The sequence below is a fragment of the Stomoxys calcitrans genome, chromosome 2, assembly GCF_963082655.1.
Source record: "Stomoxys calcitrans chromosome 2, idStoCalc2.1, whole genome shotgun sequence".
In the NCBI taxonomy this organism is placed as follows: Eukaryota; Metazoa; Arthropoda; class Insecta; order Diptera; family Muscidae; genus Stomoxys; species Stomoxys calcitrans.
The window spans coordinates 152,969,891-152,987,062 of record NC_081553.1 but is presented as its reverse complement, the minus strand read 5'-3'; the positions used below and the strand labels follow the sequence as shown (position 1 = coordinate 152,987,062).

At 42.3% G+C, this 17,172-nt stretch overlaps 1 protein-coding gene across 6 annotated transcripts in view; it reads right to left on the bottom strand.

Annotated features, from left to right (window-relative positions):
* Positions 1 to 17,172, bottom strand: part of LOC106090106 (thyroid transcription factor 1) — a 382,007-nt gene that overhangs the window by 250,753 nt on the left and 114,082 nt on the right. For all 6 annotated transcript variants that reach the window (XM_059362491.1, XM_059362492.1, XM_059362494.1 and 3 more), the window contains one exon: positions 15,491 to 15,699. In XM_059362491.1, coding sequence (XP_059218474.1) covers positions 15,491 to 15,699 — 209 coding nt within the window. The remainder of the gene's footprint in view (positions 1 to 15,490; positions 15,700 to 17,172) is intronic.

Genomic DNA, 17,172 nt, shown 5'->3' with positions numbered 1-17,172 from the left:
AACGTATCTGATATCCAATTGTCGGACCAAGTGCTAGGGGGACCACCCCAAGCCCCAAAACACCCCTAAATCGGATATATTTATCGACCATGGCAATATGGGACTCAAATGAAAGGTATTTGCGGGTAAAATAAGAATATGATATCCAAACGTTAGACCAGTTTCTGGGGGTCCATCCCTTCCCCAAAACACCCCCCAAACAGAACTTATATACTGACCATGGCAATATGGGGCTTAGATAAAAGGTATTTGAATGTAGAATACGAATCTGATATCCAAATGTGGAGCCTCCCAAAGACACCCCAAAAAAATGAAAAAAATATGGGGCTCAAATGAAAGGTCTTTCAGTGCAAAGCAAGAATCTGATATCAATATTTGGGGAAAATTTCTATGGGGCCACCCCACCTCCATAACACCACCGATATAGGACGTATTTACTGACCATTCCAAAGTCATGTTTGCGACTATGGAAATATGGGGCTCAAATGAAAGTTATTTGGGGGTAGACCACGAATCCGATATCAATATTCGGGACCAACTGCCTAGCAGACGCCCCACCCTCATAACAACCCTCAAATGGGACGGATTTGCTCACCATGACAATTTAGGTATTAAAGGGAGTGGAACTCGATATTGATAGTTTTAAGGGCCGTTAACCCAAACCGGACATATTTGCTGACTTTTGCAATAAAGGGTTAAATGAAAGATATTTGAGATTAGAAATTGATATTCAATTTTGATGCAAATATGGGGTTTGTAATAAACAAAATTTGAGAGTAAAGAACGACGCTGCTATATTTTCAGGGCAAAATGATTGGGGGATCACCCACCCCTAAATGGAGCATACCGAGCATACTGTTAGTCAAGCGATATATTGGTTGCCCAAAAAGTAATTGCGGATTTTCCATATAGTCGGCGTTGACAAATTTTTTCACAGCTTGTGACTCTGTAATTGCATTCTTTCTTCTGTCAGTTATCAGCTGTTACTTTTAGCTTGCTTTAGAAAAAAAGTGTAAAAAAAGTATATTTGATTAAAGTTCATTCTAAGTTTTATTAAAAATACATTTACTTTCTTTTAAAAAATCCGCAATTACTTTTTGGGCAAGCGGGCCCGGTTCAGCTAGTTATTTATAAATTATGCTAGTACCATTCACTTTAACTTTCATTATTGGTATGTTCTAATTTGAGTCTTTCTAATTTAGTTAATTGCTTTTGATGTGTGAACATCTTTACCGACTGTAAAATTGCCATAAGCGCAATAACAACCAGGACGGTAGGTCACGAACAGTTTTGCAGTGTAAGAGGGAGATTAACGCCTTCTCTGAGGATGGGAAAATCCGCATCGTTTGGGTGCTGGGCCATAACGGAGCACCGGGAAATGAAAGGGCAGACAATTTGGCGGTGAAGGCCAGAGGACTGCCGTCAATAAACTTGGTTAACCCGACGCCTTTCGGGTCGACGCAGTCCAAATTAAGGGAGTGGGCGACGAATGCGCATGCAACGTTGTGGAAGAGCGAAACAGTCGGTAGGACGGCGAAAATCCTATGGGAGGATCCAGATCGTGAGAGGACGAGGCTATTACTGAAAGGAAGCAAGAAGGAGGACAGTATAGCTATTGGTATCATGACGGGACACATAGGACTACGAGCTCACTTATCTAAAATCGGTGCGGAAAGTGAGAGCATGTGTAGGGCATGCGGGGAAGATGATGAGACGTTGGAGCATTTCCTTTGTCATTGCCCGGCTTTCGCGTTCAACAGATACCGGTACTTAGGTGGAGACATAATACCAGACATTAACCAACTTAGGGTAGTGGTATTGAAAACAATTAAGGGGTTTGTAAGTAGCACGGAATTCTTAACTTAAATCGGGAGGTCGGATTATACGGGATTTGGAGGTGTTAGGAGAAATTATGCAAAATTTCAGCCAAATCTCACTTAAGAAGTTCAATCGGTAGATCGGTTTATATGGGGGCTATAAATGGTTATGGACCGATTTAGATTTAACTTTACAAAAACGTTGGAGGTCATAAAGTAGCCTGTTTGCAAAACTCTAGAGGCTCAAGAAATCAATTCGGGATATCGGTTTTTGTGGAGGCTTTATAAGGGTATAGTCCAATATAGACGGCGATCAAGAATACATACAATCGTAATTGAATATTGCTTGATGTTGTAAACGTAATGACAAAATAAATATATTAATTCATAGAGCACGGTGTGTATAAGAAGAAAATTTAAAAATAAATAGTCAATTTAAAACCAAAGAAGCGGGAGCGGAGCGGAACAAATAATTTGCAAATTTTACCCATGAACATTCCACTAAGGAACGGGGGCAAACTTCTCACATATCAATGAGTGCAGTCCGATTCAAGTTTAAGCTCAATGTGAAGGGGCCTCCTTTTTATAGCCGAGTCCGAACGGCGTGCCGCCGTGCGACACCTCTTTAAAGAGAAGTTTTATATGGCATAGTACCTCACAAATGTTGCCAGCATTAGGAGGGGAAGGCCACCGCTGAAAAATTGTTTCGGATGGTCTCGCCAGGATTCGAACCCAGGCATTCTGCGCCATAGGTGGGCATGCTAACCTCTACGCTACCGTGGCCTCCTGGAATGTTAATTTGCCTTTCATAAGACTTACAATGAACACTGTGAAATGAGCATCCATCGGATATACAGCCGGATATGTGACATTTAGGCGTGATGGAAGTACAAACAGATCTAGAGCCATAGTAAAAGAGTAGAACTTCGTACCTCAAATAACACCTCACCTTCTTCGACTTGCTGATAGTCTATCTCTTGCTATGAAATGCAAAGAAAAATGCAGGACAAAAACAATCATATGTTCTAAGTAAGAAGGATAATAATCTCACTTCAAAAGTTGTACCTCGTCGTGATGAACCATGTATAATTTTGAATAAAAGGTGTACTCGTATTACAATGTAGATTCGGTGGATAAATCCAATGTTCCGATAGCAACATATCACGCATCAGACCTAATCTTTTATGAAGGAAACACTGATAAAACACTTTATAAACTCTAACATCGAGGTCGGCATAGTAAAGCCTTTTCAACAGACAACACCGAGCAATTAGAAAATTCAACTTTGACTAACGAGAATACAACTACTACAAAGCCGATACTAAAGGCAGAAAAAGCTACACCCAATGACACAACAAAAGATGCAACAACCCATCGAAAATAAATTACCTTCTTCAAAAGACGGTAACACTACAATGAGGAAAAGGTCCTACCGCCACCGACGACAACCACATAGATACGGAGATATCCCGCCACATCATCGGGACGATTTCTGAGGCAGTGGGGAGCATGTAGAAGCAGCGTTGTAATTACAACAATGCTAATTTTTGAACATTTTATGTTGGAGATATTTTATTTGAACATTGATTATTATTTGAGTGTAAAAAATGTCTCTTTTGATTTAAATGTTAAAACACTCTTTTGAGCTATGATTCATTCCATTTACTTGATTGATTTATATACCATGGATTAATTCTCTCATTGGCATCTTTACAGTCGAATCGTTTTCACTCTCCTAATACCATTTTTCTCTTATAGCACGTTTAACTATACAGTTTATAATAGTAAGTACTGTACTCTCACTCTCGTTTGTATAACATCGATTTAGTTTTGAGTGTATAACAGTTTAAGTTTTGAGTATTAACGACCTAAAAACACTTAATATTGGACAGCTGGACAAAATTCGGAAGACTAAACAGAAGAAAACTTGAGCCAGATAGTTTAGATTGTAGAAGCATGGAAGATGCTTAAGACAAGGTCAACAGGATAACGGCTGCAAAGTGAGGTCTTTCGAAGCTATTTGACCTCTTCGAGAAAGGAAATCAGCCCAAGAAAAAACCCTGGACCCTGTAGAGATTCGAAAAATTGGGAAAGAGGTCCACAGACTTCATAACAGAACACGTAGTAAAAAAGCGGAAGTTTACTGAGATGTCTACTATACACGGCTCAAAGAATACAATAAGATAATCAGAGCGGCAAAACGAAACGTGGCTTCTGGAAGCTTTTCTGTGAACAGGTCAAACACCATCGATATATGACGAAGTTCATAACGGAATTTATTTATCGATATTTGACAAGGTCAAATATCAGTACTAAAGTACGCTTTAGTGGTTTGGTGCACTGCAATGGAGAAAAAGTGCAACATAAGGACCATACAACTTCAAATCCAACATTTTAGAAATGGCAAGAAAGGTAATTCTTGCCCTAAGCACTTGCAGGGGAGCTATTAGCAAAATTTGGGGTTTAAAGAGCGTAACTTGCACAATCTCCAACAGATGCATAGAATCATGTGTACAACGGAAGTCGTGTAATTGTCGAAGAAGAAAAGTCTGTCATTGCACAAAAACACATGCATTGGGAAAAAGTACGGCTAATAGACAGGGTTGCTGAGGGTGTTTAATGTGGTAATTGTATCATAGAGGAGTTTTCACAATTAATACGATTCAAATACAACATACCAACGCACGGCCCTTGAAGCCATCACACCTAAAGACGAACCGCATTCCATAGTTGTTGTTGTTGTAGCAGTTTATTGTGTTCTATCTTTCGTCTGCTTGATTCTGTTAAGTATCAAAACCCAGGAACACTGCCACTAAGATGGGGTGCGTCCACAGGGATCTGGGTCTGAGTCGAGTGGGTCTGGCCGGGCAGTTAAATAGGTGACGTGTATCGTGCGGTCCCTGGTTACGGTCGGAACGTACATCTTGCACGTCGGCATTAATCCTTGCTCTGTAGGAGTTGAGGCGGCTGCATCTGCCGGAACGTAATTGAGCCAGAACTACTCTGGTATGCCGGGGGAGGTCAATTTCTTCAGGTGCAATGGGAGGCGGTCGTTCTCCAAGGACTGCATTCACCCGGTAGCCATTTACCGCATCTGCTACCGTGTCTGCATGAATGTTGTCTAGACCTGCTTGATATGCCGCTTGATCTAGAGGTTCTCTCTTACCTTAAGGCTTCTGGGACTCTGCGATAACAGTCCAAAACCACAGACCGGCCAATTGCTTTGTACGTGGTCAACAAGGTTTCTTTGTCTCCAACCCTAGTGCTGCCAGTAAGTGACTTGAGGACTTTGTTTATACTTTCGACTTTATCGCAAATTGCTGTGGTATGTGGGGAGAATGTGTAAGAGCTGTCAAATGTGACGCCAAGTATTTTGGGACACTTGATGAAGATTTTAGGTAGATGGCTATAAATTTGGTGGCAGATATCTTCAGATTTCTTGCAGCGAAATATGAAGCAAGTTTGTTGAGGTAGACGTTCAACCTATCGCAGATGTCTACAATGGGTGGGGGCCTGGTGCCATGATCGTACAATCGTCCGCATATGATACGATCTCTATGCCGTCTGGAGGGGGTGGAATGGAGGATAGATAGAGGTTGAAATGTGTGCGGTGATGGCATGCAGCTGTTGTTGTGCTATCTTCGAAATCCATGTTGATGCTCGGAGAATGGAAATTCTCCTACGAGGCTCGGGAGGAGTAGTGCCTGAAGCGTCTTTGCCACTGGTGAGAGAAGGGAGATCGGTCTGTACAACTCCCCCAAACTTGAGTTCTTCCCAGGCTTCAGTAGCGGGATTACTCTTGCCCATTTTCCAGACATCGGGAACTATAAGAGAGTTCAAAGACAGGTTAAGGACAGTGGTAAGGTACTCAACTCCAAGTGAATCCAGATTCTTCAGCATCAATGTAGAGATTCCGTCGGGGGGGTCGCAGTTCACTGAAGCGGCGTTGGTATACTCTCTGAAGCCAGCCCAATCGGTCTTCTTATGATTGATAAACGTCCGGCGCTCAGAGGTTATGAAGTCGGGTGATCGGTCGATGGTGAGAATTATGAGGAGGTCGTCTGACCCCAAAGTGATGACGGCTTGCCAGGATACGTCACTCAGGAGATCAGGGGATATAATGGATGTCTGGCGAGCTGCTGCACCACCTCGTAATCCTAGTGGGGACATCCTCATTCACCGTACAAAACGTGGAGCTTTTAATCTGCTCTGCCAAAGCTATGCCACGCTGGTCGTTACCTAGGGGAGAATGCCATGAAGTGTGATGCGCATTAAAGTCCCCTATAACCAGACGATTATGGCCAGATAGTAACGCACTTATGTAGGGGTTGTAAGCTTGGCCATTAATCGGAATACAGCTACCAACCGGCGGTATGTACACGTTGTATAGCACTCCATGTAAGGGTCACAAGCGCCAGGCGTGGGCGAGATGGGCCTATGATGGAGGCGGAATGGTGTATCACGAAGGCCAATCCCCCACCATTCCTTGAGCAAATCTTGCCTTGGATTTCGTTGCAGTTTAGCTGCAAAAACGATCAACTTCCCGGCACTGGCCTGACAATATTTGGGCTGGGATGCTGCCGTTGCGTATATTGCCGTACAGGAGAGTTCGGGGGGTCACATAGTCCGACGGCGAGGACGCAGAAGGCGATGACGACGAGTGAAGTGAGGCCAGAAGAAGATCGGAAATGTACCCACTCCATGCACCGGTTACACCTCACCGACACCGACCGATGATGGAGCGGTTCTGGCAAACCTAACGGAACCGGGGTCCGGGGTTCTTTTCAATCCTGGCACGGGCCAGAATCGTGCGGAGAAAGCACTCCGGGACGAACACGTACACTGTGGTGCGTTCTATAGTAGTTGGTGTGTGTTGCAATCTCTGGCTTTCCTTTTCAATTTGCAAAGAAAATCTCCGATTGGTGGACCGATGTTCGTCAATAAACTTGTTTAACCCGAAGCCTTTCGGGTCGACGCAGTCCGAGTAAAGGGCGTGTTCGACGAATGCGCATGCAACCCTGTGAAACAGCGAAACGGTCGGTAGGACGACGAAAATCCTATTACAAGATCGTGAGAAGACGAGGCTATTACTGAGCAGCAAGCAGGAGGTCAAAGCTTTCGATAACATAACTGTACACAAAGGTTTACGAGCTCAATTATGCAAAATCAGGGCAGCAAGCGATAGCATATGTAGACTTACGGGAAGATGGTGACACGTTGGAGCGTTTCCTATGTCTTTGCCCGGTTTTCGCGACTAACAGACAGCGGCACTTAGGTGGGGACATAATACCAACAAATTTGTCGCTGTCATTTGCCAAAATTCAAAAATAAAACTCTTATAACTGGTACTATATTGTCGGCCTAGTGTTATCTTGTTCCATAAGCCATCTTCGGCTTTTTTGAGTTAGGATCACTTTCTAGGATTTTAAGATACTAACTTTCAGAATTTTCAAGATTTTGACGTGTCTCTCTTAGTTCCTGAGACATTGAGATGTAAATTTGTTCCATATCCACTATTTTTTAAAAAAAAAATCGTGAAATTTGTTCCAATCCAAAATTTCTGCACGTGGGATAAGATAACATATATTTTTAACAAATCTAATTGATGTTCCACGTGCTCAGTTTATACTCAATTTATAAGAAGGCTCAATTTATAAGAAGGCGCAAGTCTAGGTGACCCATGAACCGTTGAGTGGAGCGGACGTATTGTTATTTCACTCCACAAGAAGTTTCGTATAACTCGTAATAGGTCATTACTTTTGGAAGCAAAATTTAAGTCACTTAAAGAAAGCTGCGATAGAGGTATCCATTGGGCGGTTGATGATCTGGGTCTGTTTCCAGTGGAGCGGCACATCTAGAGCCCGGGAGTAGGCTTAGAATGGACTCCAAAGACCCACCAGCTGCGGTGGTTGTATCAGGCCGTAGTATGTTGTCTGCTACTGATACCTCGACTGGTGGATTGGCTGCTCCAGGCTCCACTCGACGACTGGTCAGCAGGGGCTTTTGACGAAGACACCTGGTTCGAGTCTATAATTTGCCTAGGCCATCGGCCTTCTCCGGCAAGCCAACACGCTCTTTAAGAGGTTTGAATAATAGACCAAGGATTCCCTCAGATCTTGAACACTTGAACACTGAACACTTGCTGAGGAACTATCGAACACATCGCTAAAGTATGGCGGATTGCAGGAGACTGAAAATCCCCCTGCCACAATCGAGACAGGAGCGGATGGCATCGAAACGGGACCCAACAAGCTCTAAGTTGGTGGGTCACAAAGTTGGACTGGGCTTAAAGTGCACGGAACTCAGAAAGTACTTCGACAGCAGCAATAAGCGAAGAATCTAAGGGAAAATCGTGCACATCGCAAGTGTCCAGTGGAAGAGTGGTTCAACAGCTTTAACACCTGCCCCTGGATGCGTATGGAAGCTCATCATGACAAGTTCTAACGAATCTTGTGATGAACTCTTGGTGGAGTCAGAAGACGAGGCTAACACAACAGTGGTGGATGTTCTGAATCCTGACTATGGTCCGCTTTCTACAGATAAATCTCCACCATTGTACGGGGAATGGGAGACACAGAGCCTGTATTCTTGCAAAGAGTAGTCTAAAAGTTTTTCTTCTTCCGTCGCTAAGCACTGAAGATTTAGTAGTAGCCAGCCTTTAAATAAACAAGTCTCATTACCGGCACGCTTCCCAAAAAATGCACACGATTCAGAAATGCCGCCTTCAAACCTTAAGTCGCTGGTTGAAGCTGCTTCTGTAGGGAAGAAAATCCTCATTGTAGGAAGTGATGCTAATGCACATCACACGATATGGGGGAGTTCGGATGTAAACGAAAGGGGTGAGCTGCATTTTTAATCTTATATATAAAAATTAATTTGTGTTTGTTTGAATGTTTGTGTGTTCCTTATAGACTCAGAAACGGCTGAACCGATTTTCTTGAAATTTTCACAGATGGTGCTTAATGATCCCGTGGTGAAAATAGGGTACCACATTTTTTGATATCTGAAGGGGGTGCGAACCCTCCCCCTTACCCTAATTTTCAGAAACGCCAGATCTCGGAGATTGCTGGTGCGATTTAAGCGATATTTTGCGTTCTCTTATATATTACCCTAAAAATAAAAATTTGGGAGCCAAATTTCGGATGGGGTACCTTGGGGGTCGCCCCACCCTAAAACCCACCAAACTTATATTTAGACGAATCACGACAATATGGGACTCAAATGAAAGGTATTTTGGATAGGAAAACGTATCTGATATCAAATTGTCGCACCAAGTGCTAGGGGAACCACCCCAAGCCCCAAAACACCCCCAAATCGGACGTATTTACCGACCATGGCAATATGGGACTCAAATGAAAGGTATTTACGAGTACAATACAAATCTGATATCCAAATGTGGGACCACGTTTCTGGGGCTCCACCCCTTCCCCAAAACAACCCCAAACAGGACTTATTTACTGACCATGGGAATATGGGGCTTAAATGAAAGGTATTTGAGTGTACAATTCGAATCTGATATCAAAATATGGGACCAAGTGTTTGGGGGGCCGCCTCTCCCCTAAAACATCACCCAATGGGGACAAATTTACGACCATAGCAATATGGGGCTCAAATGAAAGGTCTTTGGGAGTAAAGCACGAATCTGATATCAATATTTGGGAAAAGTGTCTATGGGGCCACACCACCCCCACAACACCACCCAAATAGGAAGCATTTGCTGACTTTTGCAACATGAGGCTCAAATAATAGGGTTTTTAAAGTATAACAAGAATCCGATATATATTTTCAAGGCCAACTCACTGAGGGGCCGCCCATCCCCCAAAACACCCCCCAAGCCGGTCATGTTTGCCGACTATGGAAATATGGGGCTCAAATTGAAGGTATTTGGGAGTATACCACGTATCTGATATCAACATTAGGGACCAACTGTCTAGGAGACGTCCCATTACCATAACAACCCCCAAATAGGACGTATTTGCTCACCAAGACAATTTGGGTCTTAAAGAAAGTGGAACTAAATATTTATAGTTTTTAGGGCCAATACCCCAAACCGGAGCAATAAGGAGTTTAAATGAGATTTGAAAACGAATTTGATATCCAATTTTGAAGCCAATGGCAATCTGGGGTTCAAACAAATGATATATAGATATATGCGAATATAGCACTTGCTGGTCAATTTTCCGGGCTTAGTGTTTGGGCGACCATTCCAATCCCCAAAAAACCCCTAAATTGGGCATATTTACCGACCATGACAATGTGGGCCTAAATGAAAAGTATTGGGGGGTAGAGTAAGAATTGATACCCATTTACGGAACCAATTTTCTTCATATTTCAGATAAAGGCACTTATATTGTTAAACTGTTAGTCAAGCGGTATAATATTTTCGTAGCATGGTATTTCGCTAAAAAATCTTTAATTGTCGAAAATAAATATTCCAAGGAAACTTTTGTTCCATATAAAGTAAAAGAAGGGGATAAACCGACCTTTAGTACCAGAAACAGGCAGGAGGTACTATATATTACCTTTGTATCGGAAGATATAAGTGGAAGAATATACGACAATATACCCGGTACTGATCTAAGGATTGGATCAGAGTGTCGGTCCGCACATTGTTAAAAGCCCCCTCGATGTCTATGCATACCGCTAGTGTGTACGTTTTGGCATCGAAGGATTCCTCTATTTTATGTACAACCTCGTGCAGGGCAGTCTCCACCGACCTTCCCTTGACATCGGCATGATGTTTGTATTTGAGCATTTCGCTGGATGTCATACTCTTTATCATGGTGTCCACAATACGTTCCATGGTGTAGGCTTTTGGTGTCGCATAACTTGCCTTGCCGGGCTTGGGTATAAACACCACCCTTGCCTCCTGCCAGGCTTTCGGAGTATATGCAAGTCCTAGGCACGCTGTCAAAATGTTTGCCAGATGAGGCTCCAGATAGTCTGCCTCTTTCTGTAGTAACCCCGGAAATATTCCATCAGGCCCGGGTGACTTAAATGATTTGAAGCTCCTCAACGATTGCTTCACCATAAATTTCGTTTTTATAAATCTTCGATCAACGTCATTATTCCAATATTCCGGTGTCTCCGAGTCATTTCGTATCCTGTGGAAAATGGATTTTCATCAAAAGCCTCAACATGTCCTCCGTTGTCTCTGCACTCACTCCCATGTCGTCTGCTAAAGTTTCAGTTTGGACATGGGTTTTTGAGAAAAACTTTATCTTGGCGGCGTAATTAATGCTTCCAGGAGGCACGTTTTGCGGCTCTGGTAATATTATTGTATTCCTTGAGCCGTGTGTTATACACATCGCAATAAACTTCCGCTTTTTTATGACGTGCTCTGTTAAAAAGACTGCGGAACTCTTTCCCAATATTGCGAATCTCCCCTTCTATTAGTAAGGTTTGTCTTTTTCTTACTGTGTAAAAGTTCTTAACTGGACCAACTGTGTAACGTTTCGCTTCAGCTTCGGCTGCGGTAAAAGGACATTTCTTTTGTTGTAAAACCAAAAACTATTTAATGACAAAAGGATTTCAATCGCCTCAAATGATGATTTGTTTAACGAACCACTAATTATTCTTTTGTGTCTCTCCTACTAGGAAAAAAGGGTGAGTATTTCAGTGTAATGGTAATGTGGTAATGTGTGTAATATATTCAAGCCCAGGGGCTTTTGTTTTTGTGTACAAAAATATGTGCTGTTATGTGTGTGTTTTGATCACCACTGGTATATACCAGTGATTGGCAAAATACGCACACTATTGCACGTCAAAGTGCACGTAAACAAGAAGATAACCACAAGCAAGCACTTATGCTTGCATATAATTGCTGTTGTTTTCTAGTATAGAAATTTCTCACACAATATTTTTAAAGTTTTTTAACATTGCAAAGAGCAGGCAGAATTTTGAGCAGCTCGGACGAATGCGGATGGTAAATTCGGAAAGTGATAGTTGCAGTTTTTTAGCGTTCGAAGCCACCAAAACAACATCCAAAATACGCACAGTAACATGTGTAAGCCATGGAAACAATTGTAGTCGTATAAAAAAAGTCCGCCACTGCAAAAAAAAAACACGTACTGATGTGATAGATGTCAATCTGGATTAGATTGACAGTTACATCGTAATATTTTCGCGGTATATTGTATGGATTGTGAAACCTCCACACCTAATGTGGTTGAAAAGTCACTTAATCCAGGACGAAACGTGTGCCACAGTGGTTGGTGTGTTGTTATCTCTGGCCTTATTTTTTCCATTGCAAAAAGTCGTCGATCATTAAGTCCCGAAAGAGAAACAAATTTTTTCAAAGTAGCCGTTGAGTGGAGCGGACATGTTTTCAATTTGCTCCTCAAAGAAAAATATCCGTATCTCGGAATAGGTACTACCTATTACGAAGACATTTGAAAGCCTTTTTAGAGTAGGCTTAAAATTAACTCCAAAGACCCAACATCTGCGGTAGTGGCGTCAGGCGGCACTATGTTGTCCTCCCCTCCTATAGGTGTGGGTGCCCCGCCACCTGTAGTCAAGATAAATGATTTAAGCGCAATACTAGTCGTCAGACTTATTAATGAGGAAGGGACGTATAAACCAGAGGGATGCACAGTTCGTCCCCAGCCTTTAGGTGAAGGGTGTTTTCGGCTCGGATTCACAATCGAGAGATAAGGGCAGGAGGATAATGGCAGAGGTGAGCGATGACTTTGCTAAGCTCACTATCAGACCGGGAAAGCGATCCAGGGCACGGCGAAGGAGACAGATGAGTATGTACCGGCAGCGCAATCCGGCGAGAGTGCAGGATGCTGGAAGGGGTACAACTGACATTCCAATAATTTCAACGGAAGCTGAGAAGAGTATCAGATCTCTCGAAGAGCATAATTTTAATGTGGATTACGAACGGCTCAAGGAATACAATAAGATTACCAGAGCGGCAAAATGTGCCTCCTAGAAGCTTTTCTGCGACCTGGTCGATAGCGTTAATGACGCCGCCAAGATGTAAAAGTTTTTCCCAAAAACCCATATCCAAAATGGCACTTTAGTAGACGACATGGGAGTGAGAGCAGAGACAATGGAGGACATGTTGAGGCTTTTGATGATAACGCATTTTCCACAGAATACGACAGGACTCACGAGTACTCCGGAATATTGGAATAATGAGGTTGATCGAAGGTTTATCATAACGGAATTTATCTTCAAGGAAGCCCTGAGAAGCTTCAAACCATTTATATCGACCGCCCCTGATGGAATATTTCCGGCGTAACTACAAAAGCAGGCCGACTATGTGGCACCTCATCTGGCCACTATTTTCACAGCGTGCCTAAGACAACACCAAAGGCCTATAAGCCTTAAGTCCTTTCAACTCCAAACCATAGAACGCATTGTGGATACCAGGCCAGGGAACAGATGAAAAATTGCTGGTGCCATGACATAAATATTAGGGAGAAAGTGGCACAGGACACGCCACAAGGAGACGTTTTATCGCCAATCCTTTTGGGAGGCCACCATAAGTAACCTATTACGGATGCTGACAGAGGAGGGATTTGAATCCGTCTGCTATGTAAACGATGTTATAATACTTCTTAAAGGTAAGGATCCGAACCAGCTATGCAGAAGAGTCTTGCATATGACTTGGCTAGACCTAGGGGTCTTATTGTTAACCCAAAGAAGAGTGAAATATGCCTGTTCAAGAGGAAGACGAAGGTGGGCCAATTTGATGCACCAAGTTTTCGTTTAAAACGTTTTCGATATTTGACAAGGTCAAATACTTAGGAGGGATCTTGGATAGGAAACTGAATTAAAAGTGTCACATTCAGGAGCCTACTGAGAGGGCTCACAGATGTTGGGCACTATGTAGCTCGAAATGGCGACTGAATCCGAGGATAGTCCACTGGCTCTACAGAAGTGTAATTAGACCAATACCTATGCCTCAGCTATTTGGTGGACTGCTATGGAGAACCAGTGCAACGTTAGGACCATACAACAAGTTGTCTTGGCATAGGCGAAGCGATGAGGACCACGCCCACTAGGATTAAGGAACAGATTAAATGTGAAGCAGCCTCTGCGGCAGTGAAACTTAAGACGATTGGAGCAGCATATACCATCGCGTTATAATCGAGGCGGTGATAGAAAACCTGGAAGGAAAGGAAGAGGTTTCCGATCGGATGCCTGAGACGATACTTGATTTCGAGTGCGAGTCACTGCTGCCAGCGGCACAGTCTTGGACTGAAGGAACCCTAATATTGCCGTCTGGAAAAACGAATGGATCAAAGCTAGGGAACAGGGAGGACCTGGGGGTCTGACCATAATACGGTCCTGCAGGCGAAGATCCGGGCGATCTCGGAATGCGTGAGTTGGCACTAAAGCGAGGACGTCGAGTGTGAGCATCTTTACGGACAGTAAAATTGCTATAAGGGCAATTACAACCAGGACGTTAAGGTCGCGAAGTCTTGCAGTGTAAGAAGGAGATTAATGGAATGAAAGGGCAGACGATTTGGCGGTGAAGGCCAGAGAATTGCCGTCAACAAACTTGGTTAACCCGAAGCTTTTCGGGTCGACCCTGTCCGAGTTAAGGGAGTGGGTGACGAATGCGCATGCAACATTGTGGAACAGCGAAACGGTCGGTAGGACGGCAAAAATCCTGTGGGGGCTCCAGATCATGAGAAGACGAGGCTATTACTGAAAGGAAGTAAGAAGGAGTTCAGTATAGCTATTGGTATCATAACGGGACACATAGGACTACGAGCTCAGTTATGTAAAATCGGTGAGACAAGTGATAGCAGGTGTAGGGCATGCGGGGAAGATGATGAGACTTCGGAGCATTTCCTTTGTCATTGCCCGGCTTTCGCGTCTTGCAGATACCGGCACTTAGGTGGGGACACTATACCAGACATGAACTAACTTTGTGTTTTTTTTTCGAGGTTCCTTTTTTTGTATTTTTATAACTGGACCCTCTTTTCAATCTAACCTAACCTAATATGGGAGCTATATCAGCTTATTGACCGGACATTGGGGGTCATAGTACCAAATTTCAGCCAAATCGGACGATCGGTTTATATGGGAGCTACATCTAAACGTTGACAGATTTTGTCCATTAACAATCAATCCCAAATGACCTATATCAATAATAAAAAATTTGAAATTTATAATAGAAATTTACACAGCACGCTAGTTCTTGTCCTTAAAACCCGGAAGATAGACTTTGATGTAACACCCATGGTTCTTCAGCAAGACTTCTTAGAATTTTCTTATTGTTTGGGCCTTAAAAATTGATCCACCCTTATATAGACACTTTTTTGGGTTGGAAATCAAAAAAAAAAAAAAATAAATTTATATATATATATATATATATATATATATATATATATATATATATATTTCTTTCCTTATAAACAAAACACTTTAAATATTCGTTACCTCGTCCGTGTTTTGTGATGTTTCGGTATATTACTTTTTGGATGAATTAAAGACTGAATTTGTTTGTTTGTCTTTGTTTAATTTTAAATGATTAGTCACTCAAAACCATTTACTTTTTCTAGTATTTTGCATATCTTCGATTTTTTAAGGCATGTTTATGCAATAAAAAAGGACTCGTTAAGAGTCCTTGACACTTCTTGGGAGTAGTTGCCTTTAAAAGGGTCTATGGTACACTGGTTCAAAATAATTTTGCGAATATGAACTTTTTAACTTACTTGCAAATCTTGGATCGTTAGCTGTAGAACCGTACCAGGTAGATGTCCGCATATCACCATAGTGTCCCGCTAATGACAAGTTGTCTGTTGGCCCGCAGTAACTTTGCACACCTGGGCTATGGTAAATTGAACTCATAGTATACGGACTAGTCATTGTTGATGGGCACTGCGAACTTGGAGAGTTAACACCACTTTCGCTTGAATTGGATCTGAAATAAGTAAATATTATACAATTAAATACATATTCCAAAAATTTTCTGGTGTGAGTTTAGTAAGAATAACAAGGGATGATGCGGAAGCGATAACCGATTGACCCATATTTAATTTTTTTATCTTCATTGTATCATTGGAAAAATTCATCAATAAGTGTATTCAGGCCTGCATCAACAGTTTAATTCAATCTATTGTATTAACAGCATTTTAATTTAACATTTGCGGACACAACATTCCAAGTTACGACAAAATTGTATGCAGTGCAGATATGATTGGTGTTTCCGCAAACATATCGGATGCTGTTTTATAGTTGAAAACTTGTTTTTGGCGATTACTTGTTTGTAACCCTACAAAAATCTCAAAGATAACAATACATTTTTATACCCTCCGCCATAGGATGGGGGTATACTTATTTCGTCATTCTGTTTGTAACACCTCGAAATATGCGTCTAAACCCCCATAAAGTACATATATTCTTGATCGTGGTGACATTTTAAGTCGAACTAGCCATGTCCGTCCGTCTGTCTGTCGAAAGCACGCTAACTTTTGAAGGAGTAGAGCTAGCCGCTTGAAATACTTCTTATTGGTGTAGGTCGGTTGGGATTGCAAATGGGCCAAATCGGTCCATTTGTCCAAATCGGTCCGATCTTGGGTCTTGACTTCTTGAGCCTCTAGAGAGCGCAATTCTCATCGGATTTGGCACAAAATTTGTATTGTACAACGGCTCCTACCATGGCCTTCAACGTACGCGTGCAATATGGTCAGAATCGATCTATAGCTTGATATAGCTCCCATATAAACCAATCTCCCGATTTCGCTTCTTGAGCTCCGAATCGGACTATAACCTGATATAGCTGCTCCTCCGTCCTTATTCATTATAATTTGTTTGCCTAAAAACAGATACTGCGCAAAGAACTCGACAGATGCGACGATGGTGGAGGGTATATAAGATTCGGCCCGGCCGAACTTAGCACGCTCCTACTTGTTTAAAATTAAAAAGTTGTGGGGTGATCTTGTGATCATGATTCAGGTCGCATTTGCTGTCCGATTGTCATGAAATTTTGCACAAGCCTCATATTTGGCCCAGGAACGAGCGCTATTGATTTTGGAAAAAATCGGATCAGATTTAGATGTATTGAGTTGCCTAAAAAGTAATTGCGGATTTTTTAAAAGAAAGTAAATGCATTTTTAATAAAGCTTAGAATGAACTTTAATCAAATATATAATTGCCATTTTGTTCGATAACTTTTTGCCATCTTTCTGGCAAATTTAGTATTCCACGCTCATAGAACTTCTGGCCTTTATCTGCAAAAAACTGAACATAGTGCGATTTTATAGCCTCATCATTGCCGAAAGTTTTACCATTTAAGGAGTTCTGCAAATATCGAAATAAATGGTAGTCTGATGGTGCAAGGTCAGGGCTATATGGTGGATGCATCAAAAGTTCCCAGCCAAGCTCACTCAGTTTT